This window comes from Eptesicus fuscus, chromosome 16, assembly GCF_027574615.1.
Source record: "Eptesicus fuscus isolate TK198812 chromosome 16, DD_ASM_mEF_20220401, whole genome shotgun sequence".
NCBI classification, from domain to species: Eukaryota; Metazoa; Chordata; class Mammalia; order Chiroptera; family Vespertilionidae; genus Eptesicus; species Eptesicus fuscus.
In genome coordinates this window covers 43,199,266-43,213,294 of record NC_072488.1, presented here as the reverse complement: position 1 = coordinate 43,213,294, position 14,029 = coordinate 43,199,266, and the positions used below count along the sequence as shown (strand labels likewise).

The 14,029-nt window shown below is 57.9% G+C and overlaps 1 protein-coding gene across 15 annotated transcripts in view; it reads right to left on the bottom strand.

The window, feature by feature from the left end:
• DYSF (dysferlin) overlaps positions 1-14,029 on the bottom strand; it is a 207,542-nt gene that overhangs the window by 86,103 nt on the left and 107,410 nt on the right. For all 15 annotated transcript variants that reach the window (XM_054728122.1, XM_008147464.3, XM_008147462.3 and 12 more), the window contains 8 exons: positions 13,810-14,002; positions 11,612-11,767; positions 8,034-8,165; positions 7,782-7,948; positions 6,835-6,949; positions 6,470-6,575; positions 6,102-6,244; positions 4,590-4,763 (listed from right to left, as the gene is read on the bottom strand). In XM_054728122.1, coding sequence (XP_054584097.1) covers positions 4,590-4,763; positions 6,102-6,244; positions 6,470-6,575; positions 6,835-6,949; positions 7,782-7,948; positions 8,034-8,165; positions 11,612-11,767; positions 13,810-14,002 — 1,186 coding nt within the window. The remainder of the gene's footprint in view (positions 1-4,589; positions 4,764-6,101; positions 6,245-6,469; positions 6,576-6,834; positions 6,950-7,781; positions 7,949-8,033; positions 8,166-11,611; positions 11,768-13,809; positions 14,003-14,029) is intronic.

The window sequence follows — 14,029 nt, the reverse complement described above, 5'->3', positions numbered from 1 at the left end:
ATCCAGCCTTCTGGGGTCACTGTGAGAACTGAACGAGACAGTGTTTATCAAGCTCTCAGCCTGGTCTTTGGCACATGGCAAAATGGAATTAGGTATTTCCTACCCTCTTTGGGGTCCTAGATTCTCATTAGAATTGAAGAAAACCATGGACCTTTCACCAGGATTTCCCATCACAGACACACATGTGCTCATTGCACACACAGGCCAGCCACATGCACGCATCATACACATTGCACACACCTGCACAGATGTATCACACGTGTACATGCAATTTGCATGCATATTGTGTGTACACACATCACACATGTGATTACACATCAGACACACGTGCACACGCATGCACACCCACAACTTCGCATCCAATTTTCAAGAGGCTCCGGCAGCTCCAAAGCCAGGTGGAGAGCACCTTTCGAACATGAAAGCTCCTTCCAGCTCTAAAAACTCCCAGGCTATGAGAACAAATTGCCGAGTCTCCATCTCCTTCCCTCCCTGCCCAGGATCAGGCATCTCAGAAAACCCTTCCCGACACTCAGGGCCAAGCTCAGAGACGGGGCTCTGGAAAAATCCTTGTGTGTGGAGGGCAGGCCCAGGGCAAGAGCGACAGGATGGATTCTGTGAGCTCATCCCGGCAGCCGTCACCAGAGTTCCCAGAGAGGCCGGTGGCGTCAGGAGGGGTGACTGGGTGGGAGCCCGCGGTGGCGGCAGCAAGGGGTGTGGGGCAGGAGAGGGAGGCTGGATGGAACGCGCTATAATAGCAGCTTTGTGCTCCGCTTCCCAGCTCCCTGGGAACGCCAGGGAGATTATGAAACCCGGTGTCTTTGGGAATGCCAGGATATTAGCTGGAAAAAGAATAATACGAAAATAAAATAATGCTCACGATGGAGACAGCAGACGATTAGCAGACGGAGCCAGGGCCTCCTGCTCCGTGGAGGGAGCCAGGCTTGGCCCCAGCGGAAGGTTTCAGGGAAAGGCTGCCCGTGCTAATGAGCAGACAGAGCCTGCCTTCCAGCGAGACGTCTTCAGGAGGGGAGCTGGCAAGCGAGGCCAGCTTGCTGGGGAACACGTGGGCCCGGGGAGGGGTGCTACTAGGCAAGGGGGCGCCACAGGCCTGGTCCTTGGGCCCAGACACCCAGCAATGCCAGGTTACCAGGAGGGCCACCTGGCCACCACCCGCACGCAGTCGTTCCCTAAACTCCTTCAAGCTCAATGTCCTCCTCCAAAAAGTCACTCTGGAATGACTCTTATTCGGCACCTCTGCACTTCAAAGGTGCAAATTCTACTGGGTGAAGGTCTCTCTTCCTAACCAGACAGGCATTCCCCAGGGGTCAGGCCTCCACCATCCAATCCGGGGATCATCTGAAGCAAAGAACACATTTCTCCCTCCAAGGAGCAGGGAGAACATGTCATCTTTCCCTACCTCCCTGTCCAGGACCCTGGCCACACACCTTCAGCCAAGAATGGACACACCCTGCCTCTCTCAGGGTACCCAGTGGGGGTGGGGGAGGAGGGCAATGTGACCACCTCCCTCACCTTCATGATGCTCTGTGCACGTTACATCCTCGATGCCCTAAGGTGGTCCTTGGACCAGCAGCATCGCATCACCCGGAAGCTGCTTAGCAATGGAGGCTCTCAGGCCCCACCCAGGCACTGAATGCAGAGTGTGCATTTCAACAAGATCCCCGGATGGCTCCTATGCTCCGAAGGGCTGAGAAGCACCTCTTTACATGTGACATGTCCTTAATCCTTACAGCACCCCTAGGCTGCAGTGACTTTCCTGATGAGGTAACAGAGTCACTAAAGAGGTAAAGGACCGGTCCAGAGCTAGGAAGCAGAGGACGCAGAATTGGAACTAAACCTTCACCGTGACCCACCACGCTCCTGCCAGGTGCACCCATAGGCATTGGTGGCCAGTGGGCAAAGACCAGTGCCCTGGATAGTAGCTGGGTCCTGGCACCCAGGAAACCAAACCGCCTGCCTGCAGGTTGGACTTTTGCCCTGTGCCTGGCCGGGCATCAGTACATCCCAGGATGAAGAACAGCAGGCTCCGGGATAGGAGCCCAGGCTGGGCTTGGAAGGGGAGTGTGAGTGCAGGTGTGTACACGTGTGTGTGTGTGTGTGTGTGTGTGTGTGTGTGCTTGCTTGTGTATTGGTGCAGATGGAGGTTCTATTCACTGAAGTACAGAGTGATCAGACAGCTCCTGTCAGATGGGCCTATGGCCCTGTCCCGATGCCGGCCACAGCTAAACACTATCCATCCCGTCAGCCTGGTTCTTTCTCTAAGTCAGACTCAGACAGCTTTACTGGGTTTGCTCATCTTCCCGCAGCCCCAGAGCCCATCCACGCTTCCATCCACGTACTTTCCCGCACCTCTGGCCTGTGCACTCTCTCCTCCCGCCCAACACCTCACAGCTGACGCTCAGCCCCTGGGCCCCCCGGCCTCCCTGCCCTGGGCCGCCTGGCAGGCGGCCGCCACATCCGTCTTTCCCACACAGCAGTTCACCGTGTGTGTCAGACTTGCCAGGGCCAGCCGTGAACTCATCACTGCCCCAGGTCCACCCCGCCCGGTGGCCTGGCCATGGGAATCGCCCCATTGTGCACCCAGCAGAGCCTCTGAGCCCATTTGACCCTTTCCTCCCCAGGCCCTGCCACCGCACTTCCACTTGGTCCACAGCTCCCATTCCACGTGGCCACTGCGTCCTGGTCCTTAACCCAGATTCCTGGTGGTCTCCTGATGGGAGGCTCTCCCTCCAACCAGCCCTTCATTACTGGTCCTAAAGCCCAGCTCTGACCAGCACATTCCGCTTAGCAGCCCACTCTGGCTCCTGCTGCTCACTGAATAGGGTCCGTGGTCACCATCTGTAGCTCTTTGCCCAGCACTATATGGGGGTCCTGTCCCCCACCTGGTGATGCTGTCAACCACAGAAAAAGTGCCTGGCCCAGGATGGCCAATCAGAACACTCTGTTCCTCGCCCAGGCTCCGGGGTCAGTCGGCCACATGGGACTGCTACTGGTGCTACCAAGAAAGCGGCATTCTCCTCTCCTCACGGTCTCCGTTGTGAGCAAAACAGAGGATGCCGGGAGGGCCGAGCTCTTCTATCCAGCAGGGCTTTGCTGGTTATAAAGATGCTGTCCGCCTTTTGCCACAGGTGCCATCTTTGCTATCACATGGACGGAGCCGGTGTGAGAATGAGACCAGACAGGAGACCACGTCAGAAACAGTCCTGGGACACTGTGTGGACCCACTTCCCGCCAAACTAATGCCTCATTCATCTCTTGGACTCTGTCTAGCTATCTGAGCCCTGAAACGCCTCTTCTCCCTCAGGCATTTGAGCTGAGATTCCACTAAAGCAAACAAGTCCTGGATCCTTAGGTGCCTGCCCAGCCTCCTCGGCCCTGGCCCTGACTGTTAGGTCAGCCACAGTCTTTATGCCCCGAACCCCCAGCTGGAGCCACACTACCACTGCCAGGCCCTGCCCCGCCCCACTCTACTCCCCAGCCCCGCCCCACTCTACTCCCCAGCCCCACCCCACTCTACTCCCCCTGCCCCGCCCCACTCTACTCCCCCTGCCCCGCCCCACTCTACTCCCCCTGCCCCGCCCCACTCTACACCCCTGCCCCGCCCCACTCTACTCCCCCTGCCCTGCCCCACTCTACTCCCCAGCCCCACCCCACTCTACTCCCCGAGCCCCACAACTGGGTACCCTGCCTTGGCCCAGGGTTAAGACTCAAACCTCCTCACCCCAACCAAATACTCCCATGCACACGCACAGCTGGCTGCACATGAACTCGCTCAGATTCCATCAGCCAACACAGCTGGTGGGACCTGCTCCCAGGGTCACAACCCAAAGCCCCCAGCTCAGGGGGCGGGCAGTTGTGGCTGGATTTTGGAGGGGGTGTGTCTCATCCTGGACATCTCACTCCATCTCCAGGAACCCCCAGGCCAACAGAGCAGGGAACAGGACATGTCCCCACTCAGACTATCCTGGCAGGGCCTGCTCATCTCTTTGGGGGAACACATCATGCAGACCCTGGATAACCTTGAGCTGACCCGCCCCGTTCCACTGGCTCCAGAAAGTGTGCACTGGGCAGGACATCTGGGCTGGGGCTCAGTTTTGGAGGCACATCTCTCCCAAAATTCCTAGGGGTACAATGGCCTGTCCCAGGAGACTCAGGTCAAACCAAGGAATGCTGGGGTCATTAGACCTCTCTGGCTATGCCCATGGGCTAGGCCAAAGCCTCCCCAGCCCAGCCCATGCCAGCCTCTCCAAGAAGAACGGGTCTCTCGGCTCCAGGCATAAGGCAGACCATCAGGGACCCGAGGCCTCTCTCCCTGCTCCCATCCTGACTCTGCACAGAAGCAGCAGGTCTGGTGCCGAAACAGGAGCTGTTTTAGGGTAGAAAGACTGAGATTTGTGTTCACTTTCTCCACATGCAGCCCCGGAGGACCCGAAGCCGCAGTACCTGGTCGATGCTCCGTCCAAAGTTCTATCCTGGGGCCCCTGCCTCCTCTGCATCGGCCCTGAACATTCCTGGGAACCCCAACCGCACCGCACCCCACCCGACCCAGGCCCGGTGGGCAGGGGACATACCAGGGCCCCCTCGAGGGCGAACACAGCTGCAGGCCCCGTCTTCTCCAGCGGCTCCATGCGGCGGCGCCAGCGGCGGCGGCGGAAGGCGTCCGTCTTGCGGTACTCCATGTGAAACTTCCAGCCGAAGAGCGAGGCGTACTCCCAGCCCTCGCCCTCGGCCTCTGCCTGCCTATGCTGCGAGGGGAGAACAGGGCCGACTCAGAGGCCGCTGCCGGGCCTGCAGGGAGTCCTGGGCTCAGCTCCAGCGGCGCCCTTCCTGCCCTCCACAATTCCCCTCCCACCTCACACCAGCACCCTCTAGATGGGAAAACCTGGGAGGGCTGCCTGGAGGGGGGGACCCTCTGAGCAGCTTCTGCAGTGACAAGAACGCTGGGTCTGAACACCAGGAGGGAAAGATACTCCCTAGGCTGCGGGGAGAACTGAGGAGCCAGGAAGGGAAGGTAGACTGAAGTGGGGATGACTCTGCTTCAGGTTGGTTGGTTTGTTTGTTTGTTTGTTTCTTTGTTTGGATTTTGGGTGGATTTCGTGAATCCAAGGTTGTCTTGTCATTTCCTTTCTCTTCTTCACATCCCAGCTTATAAAATGGAAGGGGTCTGCAGTGCAGAGGCAAAATGGAAATCTCAGTTCCCAGCCCCAGCTCTTCTTCCCCTGAAGCTGGGCCTAGGTCAGCCATGGAGGGACCCCACCACCACCACCGTTCTCCCCTTTACCGAGCATGGAGGGGGGCCTGGAAACCCTTTCCTCTCCGGCTCCCAATAAAGGGCGGCCTGTGACTGCCCTAGATCTGGGCCATGAGCTCAGTGACCAGGGCCAGTCCTAGGGGCCAGCGTCACCCCTGTCTAGGAGGGACAACGTGGTGAGGGAGGGAGGCACACTGCCTGGCGAGCCTTCACCTCTGTCCCCGGGGTCCCTTCACAGAGAGTGAAGTCTGTCTCCTTCATGGCACCACGAACAGCTTGTTGCCCAAGAGCCTTGCCTTTCCCTGGACCCAGTGACATCTGTCTCTAGATTCCCTGTGCCCAAAGGGAGGAAGGGACATGGGTCCTGCCAAAAGCTACTCTTGCACTGGGGAGACCTGGTTCTTGGGGTACAATTCCATGTGTGCTTGGGAGGGAAGGACACAGACCAAAGGCCAGGGGAGGCGGTCTCTGAGGCTGTGCAGACATGGGCATCTGTGGGACTCTGGAGCAGGTGTGTGCATATGCAGTGTGAGTGCTGGGTGTGACACTGTGTGTGGTAGGTGTGGGATGTGCCTGTGCTGACTGTGATCTGGGGGGGGGGGGGGGGGGTGATATTGCATGTGTTAGGTGTAATATGTGATCTATGTGTGTGCTACTTGTGCTCTGTGTGTATCTGTGTTTGTGCTGGGTGTGATGTGTGCATGTGCTGAATGTGATCTGTGAGCATCTCGAGTGAGCCTTATACATGTCCTTTGTACACCTGTGTGTGTTTGTCCCCAGCTTGCCTTCCCGCACCAAGACCTCACTCCCACCCACCATCCACTGGGCTCACCTTCTTCAGCGCCTCCATCTGGCTGAGGTCCCTCCTGCGCAGGCGGACCCAGCGCCGCCGACGATGTGTGTAGTACATCTTCTCGGCAGGGACCCAGTGCCTCGGCTTCCGGTCCGGGGGGATGGTGATACTGTACTCCCAGCCTGGGGGAGGGACACCCATCACTCATGGCCCAGCCACTCTCCATCTCTCCAGAGCTATCTCTTCATTGGGGGCATGCTCACAGACTCACTAGCGGCCACTGACTCAGCCTGTAGCTTGCAGTGAGGGCTAACCCAGGAAGTCCCCAGGCCAAGGCGCCCTGCACTTAGCTGTCCCCATCAGCACACCTTGTGGGCGGGGCTCACCGGGTTCCACGTGCCACCCACCTTGCTCGTCAACAGCCCGGTTGAGGTCCGTGGACCACTCCTCATCTTCCCACTTCCAGCCCAGTGGGCACTCGATGTCCTCCTTGGGAAGCACCTTCTCCCCGTTCTGGGCAACAAGGGACAGGCAAGCATGAGGAGAGACGGGCGTGATCAGGGAGGCTGGAAAGATGCCCCAGGTGTGACTCGGGTCGAGTCCTCCCCGAGCCGGACCTCACACTGTCCCTCTGGTAACCAGAGCACAGAGGCTGGGGACGTGGGAGCAAGAGAGAAAAGGTCCCACCCTTCTCTGAATCACAGGTCCCTTTCAGGCCCCCATTTACAGGATCCAAGAAAGCGGAACCCACCTGCCTGGAGCACCCCCTTACCACGTCCGTGTAGTTGTCACTCATGTAGATCCACTGGCCTCCAGGGAGCCGGGTCTGGTTCTCAAACACCTCCTCCACGAAGCTCAGGTGGCCCGCATCCGTGTCATAGAGCAGGCTGTGGGCGGGGGACAGTCAGCGCCTCTGCTGAAGAGACCCCCACCCCCATCCACCCACAGCCTCCAGCAGAGCAGCCCAGGCCTGGGCCCACCTTCCTGCATCCGCCTCACCCCAACCCGCAATCAGACAGGCAGGGGGGAGAGAGAGAGGAGGGTTCAGAATCATGGGGCTGGGGGGAGGGGAGAGGAAGGAGACCAGGGAGACCAGAGACTCAGGGGCAGAAGAAGACATAGCCCCCAAGAAAAAGAAAGAAAAGGAAAGACCAACTGAAGACACTACGCCTGGGGGTAGTTGAAACTCAATAGATAACTATAGAGATGGGAAAGGTTAGCAAGCTGTGTGCTTAATATTGGATTGCGTAACTGTAATGCAAATCGCACTTCAATGTTTTTAAAGTTTAAAAGAAACAGATGCTGAATGTCAACCAAGCTGGAAAAGCGAGGAGAAAGAGACAGAGGTGTCAGTGAGGTGGAGAGGGATGATGCTGTGCTGAGAAACACTGAGGAAGAACGGGCCTCGGGCATGAGGAGCGCTCACACGCCGAGGAGGAAGCGGCTCTCTGTGGTGTCTTGGAGGAAAGGCTGCAACCAACAGAAGCAAAGTCAGATGCAAAGGCTGATGGAGGCCAACTCTGATTTAATAATGAAGAGCCTTCCGATTGTTAGAGCCCTTCCAGAGAGGAACGCCCCAGTTCTGGGGAGCTCAGGTTGGAGGTCCCTACGACCAGGGCAGAGGTGGGGGGAGTAGGCAGAGGAATGAAAAAGGCCAAGGCCTTTCAGAAAAAGGGCTGAGGCAGAGGGGTCCCCGAGCCCTCCCTGCCCACAACTCACGTCTTCTCTGGACACACGAACCAATCTCCAGCCCAGGCCCAGCCGGCCGAGGGGCGGAAGCTGTCCTTGGGGAGCTTGATCTTGCCCGTGACATCAGAAAACTTGGGGTAGGTAAGGCCCGTTGTGCCCCAGTTCCCGACCAGGGCCAGCTTGGTCTGGTTCTCATACTGGAGAGCGAGCAGTAGAGAAGTGAGTGGGGACTGGTGGCGGCTGCGGGGGTGAGGGCGCATGGGGAGGGTTGCAGGCACTCACAGTTTCAGCGAAGACGGAGAGCTTGCCCTCGGCAAACTGGTTGAACTCCTTCTCATCCACAGAGAGCCCGAACCAGAGCTTCACCCGTATCTGCACTGGCATCCGGACTCGGGGCACATCCTCCATGGGATACTGGGTACCAGAGAAGAACAGAAACCCAACTAGAGGGGGGCCTATGGGAGTGGGCATACCAGCCTGACACCCCATTAGGTGTGTGCCCTGTCGAAGGACTTATCAGAACTTCATGGAAGAGATGTGTGTGATTATCAAATGCCTTCTCCGCACCTGCCAAGATTCCTTCCCATCAAAGGAGAAGACTGCATCCCCCGCCCCACCTACGTGCTCTCTACAGGGACCAGCTTCCCCCATTCGCTCCTCTCCCGCCACATCCTCATTTCTGTTCCCTTCTAGAAAGCACTGTCCAATGGAATGTGCTGCTACCATGTTAATGATTTCTATCTACGTGGCCCAATATGGCAGACACTAGCCCATGTGGCAACTGGCCACTTAAACTGAAGCCAGTGTGACTGAAGAACTAAATTTTTAGTTTTATTTCATTTATTTAATCCTCACCCAAGGATATGTTTTTATTGCTTTGAGAGAGAGAGAAAGGGAAAGAGAACGAGAGACAGAGAGAGGAGCATCAATGTGAGAGAATCAGGGATCAAACTCACAACCCAGGTAGGTGCCCTGACTGGGAATTGAACTCGCAACCTTTTAGTGTCTGGGGCAATGCTCCAACCGACTGAGCCAGCCAGCCAGGGCTTGTTTCATTTTAATTAATTTAGATTTAAACAGCACATATGGCCACCATATTGGAGAATGCCGTTCTAGGACGTCTCTAAAGGAGATACGATGATCCAGGTCTGGAAGGTGAAGAGGTCAAAGCCTTTCCCTTCGTTTTCAGTTGGGTTTGTTTGTTTGTTTGTTTGTTTGTTTTCCGGGGGTTTCTTGGCTGGATGTTAATGTATCATCTGATACCTCGACCCTTTCAAGTGCTTATCAGCCTTGTTAACCACTATTCATTGGTCTTTTTAGCCTGAAACTTTCAGAAGCTCTGCCAAAATGGAATAACCACAGTGTCCCAACATAGGAGATGTATTCTCCCCAACTACTTCACCGTTGGATTGAAATCAGGGTCAGATATGGCCTGAGGGGCAGAAGTGCCTCACCCTTAGAGAAACACATCACAGTGTCCCTTAGAGGAAGTAACGTTTAGTGCCTGGGCTTCATGTACCTGAGCCTGGAGAGTAACTCCTCTGACAGGGAGCAGACTGAGACAAGAAAGTCATTTTCGTGGGTTGGGAAGAGGAAAGAGAGGCCGGGGTAAGAGGTCTCCCTGATGGAAGAGGCCTGGATGCTGGAGACAGAGGCCCCCGTCCAGGTAAGAGGCTGGGGAAGGGGTGCCAGGCCAAGGCAATGACGCTCTCACCCTTCCCCCAGCCTCTCTGCTTTTGGTTCGTCCTCAATGAAGCCTGGAGGAGCCCATGACCCCATGTGTCAGCCCCTTGGAAACCTCCCTGTGACTGTTCTCTTCAGCTGTCCTCTCCCTGGGGTAGTTAGCAGCCTTTTCCCCTCCAAACCACCAGCCCCAGGGAGATGGCAGGAATGCCTGACCCCCCTTCCCCCTCCACCCCCAGTCTCTCCCCTGCCCTCCCCCAGACGGGGCCAGCCTGCCGGACCCAAAATAGCAACAGCAAATAAAGAAATGTCTAGTTTGGGGCTCCTCTCCCTCTCTGCTGGTGCTCATTTTTTCCAACTTTGGTTTAAGTTAAGAAACACCAATGTTTTCTTGGTCTCTGCTTGCTGCCAACATTTTTGTAGAGCTTGCTCAGGAGCTACTGGCAGGGCTCATAAACTCAGTGGGGAAGACTTCGAGAAACAATTCTATATCTTTTTTTTTTTCCCCTCTGCTTGGAATCAGGGAAATTTTTCAGTTTGCATTTCCCCAAGGCTGCAGGGCCAAGAGGTCAAAGCCTGGAGCATGTCCCCCAGGCGCCCTCCCGCAACCCCACCTCCACCCCAGCCAGACAGCCTCCCCTGGGTAGCCCCACTCAGATGTGGCAGCTCCTTGACTTCCTGTCCCTTCTGTCCTACCAGGCGAGGAGCTGGCTCAGGTTAGAGAAAACATCGCAAGGGGAACGTGCCCTGGGTGGCCTGTGAGCAGGTGGGAGGGGAAGCCCACCGCCTAACACACCTCCCACCCTCTTTCTAGGCAAAACTGCCTCTCATCTGAGGTATCAGTTCCCCACGTGCACACATCTGCTCATCCCTGACTGTGGGTTGACCTCCAGTCATGGTGCTCATGGAGCCTCCTCTCCCCAGGGAGCCAGGGAGCTCCCAAGGAAAAGGGGAGAGGAGGGGAGAGAAACTAACATTCATTGACCACCGAGTTCCAGCAAGACCCGCGACCGATGTCACCTAATTCAGTTCTCAAAACCTATGAAGCGGGCAGCCTGACCTTCCGTTTACAGGGGAGAAGACAGCCAGCAGTTCAGAGAGCCCAGGAAATCTGCCGAAGGCCACCCAGGATTCCAGCCAGCCCCGCCACCTGTCCACTCAACACTGGGCCTTTGAAACCTGTCCTCCCCACCCACCCCAGGCCAGGACAAGAGTGATTGGCCAATAGATGAATGAGTTGACCAACAGCCACTCAGAGGTGCGAGGCTAAGGTTAGCCAACAGTGACTTGGAAGAGGTGAGGTGGGGGTGGGTCCTGGTGTGCCAGGAGGAGACACGGGGCAGGGGAAGGTGAAAGCCAGGCAGTGTGTAATGCCAGCAGGACCATCTGGAACCAATAGTAAGTGGTAAGGGGTTCGCCAGCTTCCCAAGGCCACCCCTCCTCTAGCACGGCAGCCTCAATGACAGCCATCCCAACAGGGACCCTCCCCTTGCGCCAGGGCAGCCATGGCACAGGGAGGAGTTTCCCCCAATTATGTCCTGACCACCAGGCCACAGTACCCAGAGCAAAGCAGCCTTGGCCCTATGGCCCCACATTAACCCAGAGAGAGGATGGAGGGTCCCCAGGTACCCACTCACTTCCCTGTCACCCAAGGCTAGTCAGGTCAGTCCCCTGAGAGAAGCAAGGATGGGTGTAGAGGAGGAGAGACAGAAAGGGAGCGGGGGTGGGGTGAGACTGGGGGGGGCAGGATACTTGCTCCCAGCTCTCTGGTGGGGCAGAGCCATGGGCACACCTGGGTGCCCAGACACCAGCCTTCCACACAGGGCGGAACTTGAACCTCCCTGTGCCATGGCTGCCCTGAGGCTCCAGCTGGCGTGGAAGACACTCAGGCAGAGATGGAGGCGGATCTGCGTCAGGGCCCTTAGAGGCTGGAGGGCAAGCAGGGCCTCAGGGGCCGGCTCCGCTCTCCCTGCTCACTCTCTGGACCACCATGGGGTCTAGGGAGCCCTGTGAGAGGGAGGAGAAGGGAGGGAGTTTTACCTAAAGTGCTCTGCCCTTTCCAAGAGCGGAGTCCTAGGACTCGGAGGCAGAGAGGGAACCGAAGGGGAAAGGGAAGAGGACAGGGACAGGCCTCGGGCTGAGAAAACGTGGCCATCACTTGAGGAGAAAGAACCCACTTTCAGAAAGATCGTCTGCAGCTTCCCGCAATTCTTGCCGCAGTAGTTGGCGCCCCGCCGGGAGAAGAGGACCTCGTGGACGGGCACCCGCTGGTACGCCACGCGCTTGTCTCCCTGCAGCATCCAGATCACGATGTCGGGCAGGCTGTTCTGGGGCTGAGAGAAGGTGGCCGTCGGGGTGGGGACAGTGACACGCCCGAGCCCACACCCCACGGCCCACCATGAGCTGACCACCCTGGCTGGCTCAGGGGCCGCACAGGTCTCTCCCCCGGCCTCCACCCCTCAGATGCCCACCCCCGCCCCCCCCGTGGCCTCCCAGGTTCAGCTGGGCACCTCTGATTTCAGCAGCCAAGAGTCCCCGGGACAGGGGACCGCCCCCGGCTCACATGAGGAGCCTGCCAAAGTCACTGAGCTGAGTTCACATTTTCTGGGAAAAGACACTCCTGCCTGGAGCCCAGAGCTTACGTTCTTCGATTCCCCACGCCCACCCCACCTCCACACACTGGTAGATGGGTGCTCCCGGCATAGACATACGTGGAGGATTTCATCGGACCCGGAAGATGACACTACACCTAAGATGACCGCCCCCTTCCTCACGCCCAGGAGCAGCAGCGAATCCAGAGCAGGGGCCCTGGGAGCTGACTCTCCCAGGGCCTGGGGGCAGTGGGCTCTGGAAATGATGACTAGCTCAGAACAAAACTGCCAGGCCCCTGGGCCACTCGGAGCCTCTGGCTGTGAGGGGGAGGTGGCTGGTGGGGTACGGTCCATCTATACCAAGGTTGGGGAGCAAAGGGCACCTGGGGGAGGCTGGGTCTGACTCTGACCAGGCCTCCGACTCCTGCGGCACTTGCTCAGCATTTCACAGGCCTTGTTCGCGTCCTCCCTGCGGCAGCCCAGGAGGCAGAGAAAGGCAGCCGTGTGCCAGGTGAGGACATTCAGGCTCCACGAGGCTAGGAGCTGGGTCTTTCTGACTCCAAAAACGCGTTGCTAACCATAATACCGGGGGTTCTCAAAGTGTGGTCCCCAGAGCAGACATGCAAATTCCCAGGCTCCATCCAGATATGTGAGGTCGGGGAGGGGAGTGGGGGGCTATGACCTGTTTTAATGAGCCCTTCCGGGGATTCCGATGCGCACTCAAATCTGAGAAAGATTCTCTCTGGGCTCCCATACAGTGAACAGCACCTGTTGGACCTGAACCTCTCCAAGCCCTGTCGCAACCTGTGCTGAGTTCCGGGGTCGGTCTGGGCCATGATTCGGGGAGGCATGCCTTGACCAGCCCGAGAAGATAGTCCATGGCCACTGGGAGGGGTCGGCCTGTGGCTGAACAACACGCGTTCCCCGTGCAGTTGGCCAATGCCTGAGACCCTGCTGGGGAACTGACTCTCGGGGCCCACGTTCCAGGTTGCCTTCCCCTCCTGAGTCTCCTTCCCCCTTCCTGGGCCTCCCTCCCCTTCAACAGCTCGCTCCTCCAGAAGCCCCGTGCAGGCCCTGCCCTTCTCTGCTCGCTCCTGGGAGATCCTTCCTACCATCACCATCGCCTCCCTGGGGGCCCCACATGGCTCTGGTCAGAGTGGGCAGCAGCTGGTCTGCCTCTGATATGAGTGGGCCTTTGTCCTCATTCTAGACAAATCTGTGTCCCGTCTGGGCACCCGAGGAACCGGGTGGGTGCATCTGACCTGAAGGGGGTGGTGCGGGTGGGGAAAGGTGCCCCTGGAGACAAGCTGGAGCCTCTTCTCTCTGATTAGATGTGACAAGGCTCAGAGTTACTGCACATGCAGCCTCCTCGGGCCTGGGCTCAGAGGCACCCACGGGGGCAGGAAACTCAGGGCGCTGGCAGGGAGAAGGAGTTGGGTCCTGGGAAAGCAGGCACAGCCCTGGACCTAGAGCCAGGCGCCCTGGGTTCTGGTCCCAGCTCTGTCTCTGAAACACTTGGTCAGTATTTCTTCTGCACATGGGGGACATTTATGGAGCACCTACGACCCACCAGGCTCTGTGCTGGGCCCCACAACATCCAGTTTCCCGTTGCTTGCTCTCTCCTCCTTCCACAAATGGGGGCACTGAGGCTCAGAGAGGTTAAGTCACTGGCTCAAGGTCACTCAACAATGGAGCCAGGGTTGGATCGTGGTCCAGACGGTCCCATGTCCCTCCCCATTCTGATGATCCAGGCAGGAAGGGAGGTGCCTTGCAGGGTTAGCTACCTCCTCCGCCAGGGTCCGGAGACGCAGGAGCCAGTCCTCAGCCTGCTCCAAGGTAGCGGGGAGCTCATAGTGGCCAAGCTTCAGGTCCATGGCCGCCTCGGTGATCTGACTCAGGTGACGGGTGCGCAGCTTGTACAGGTACTGGTCCAGGTAGGTGGCGGAGGGCCTCTCTTGGACACTGCTCAGGGGCTGGCTGTGAGGGACAGATGGGATGTACCTG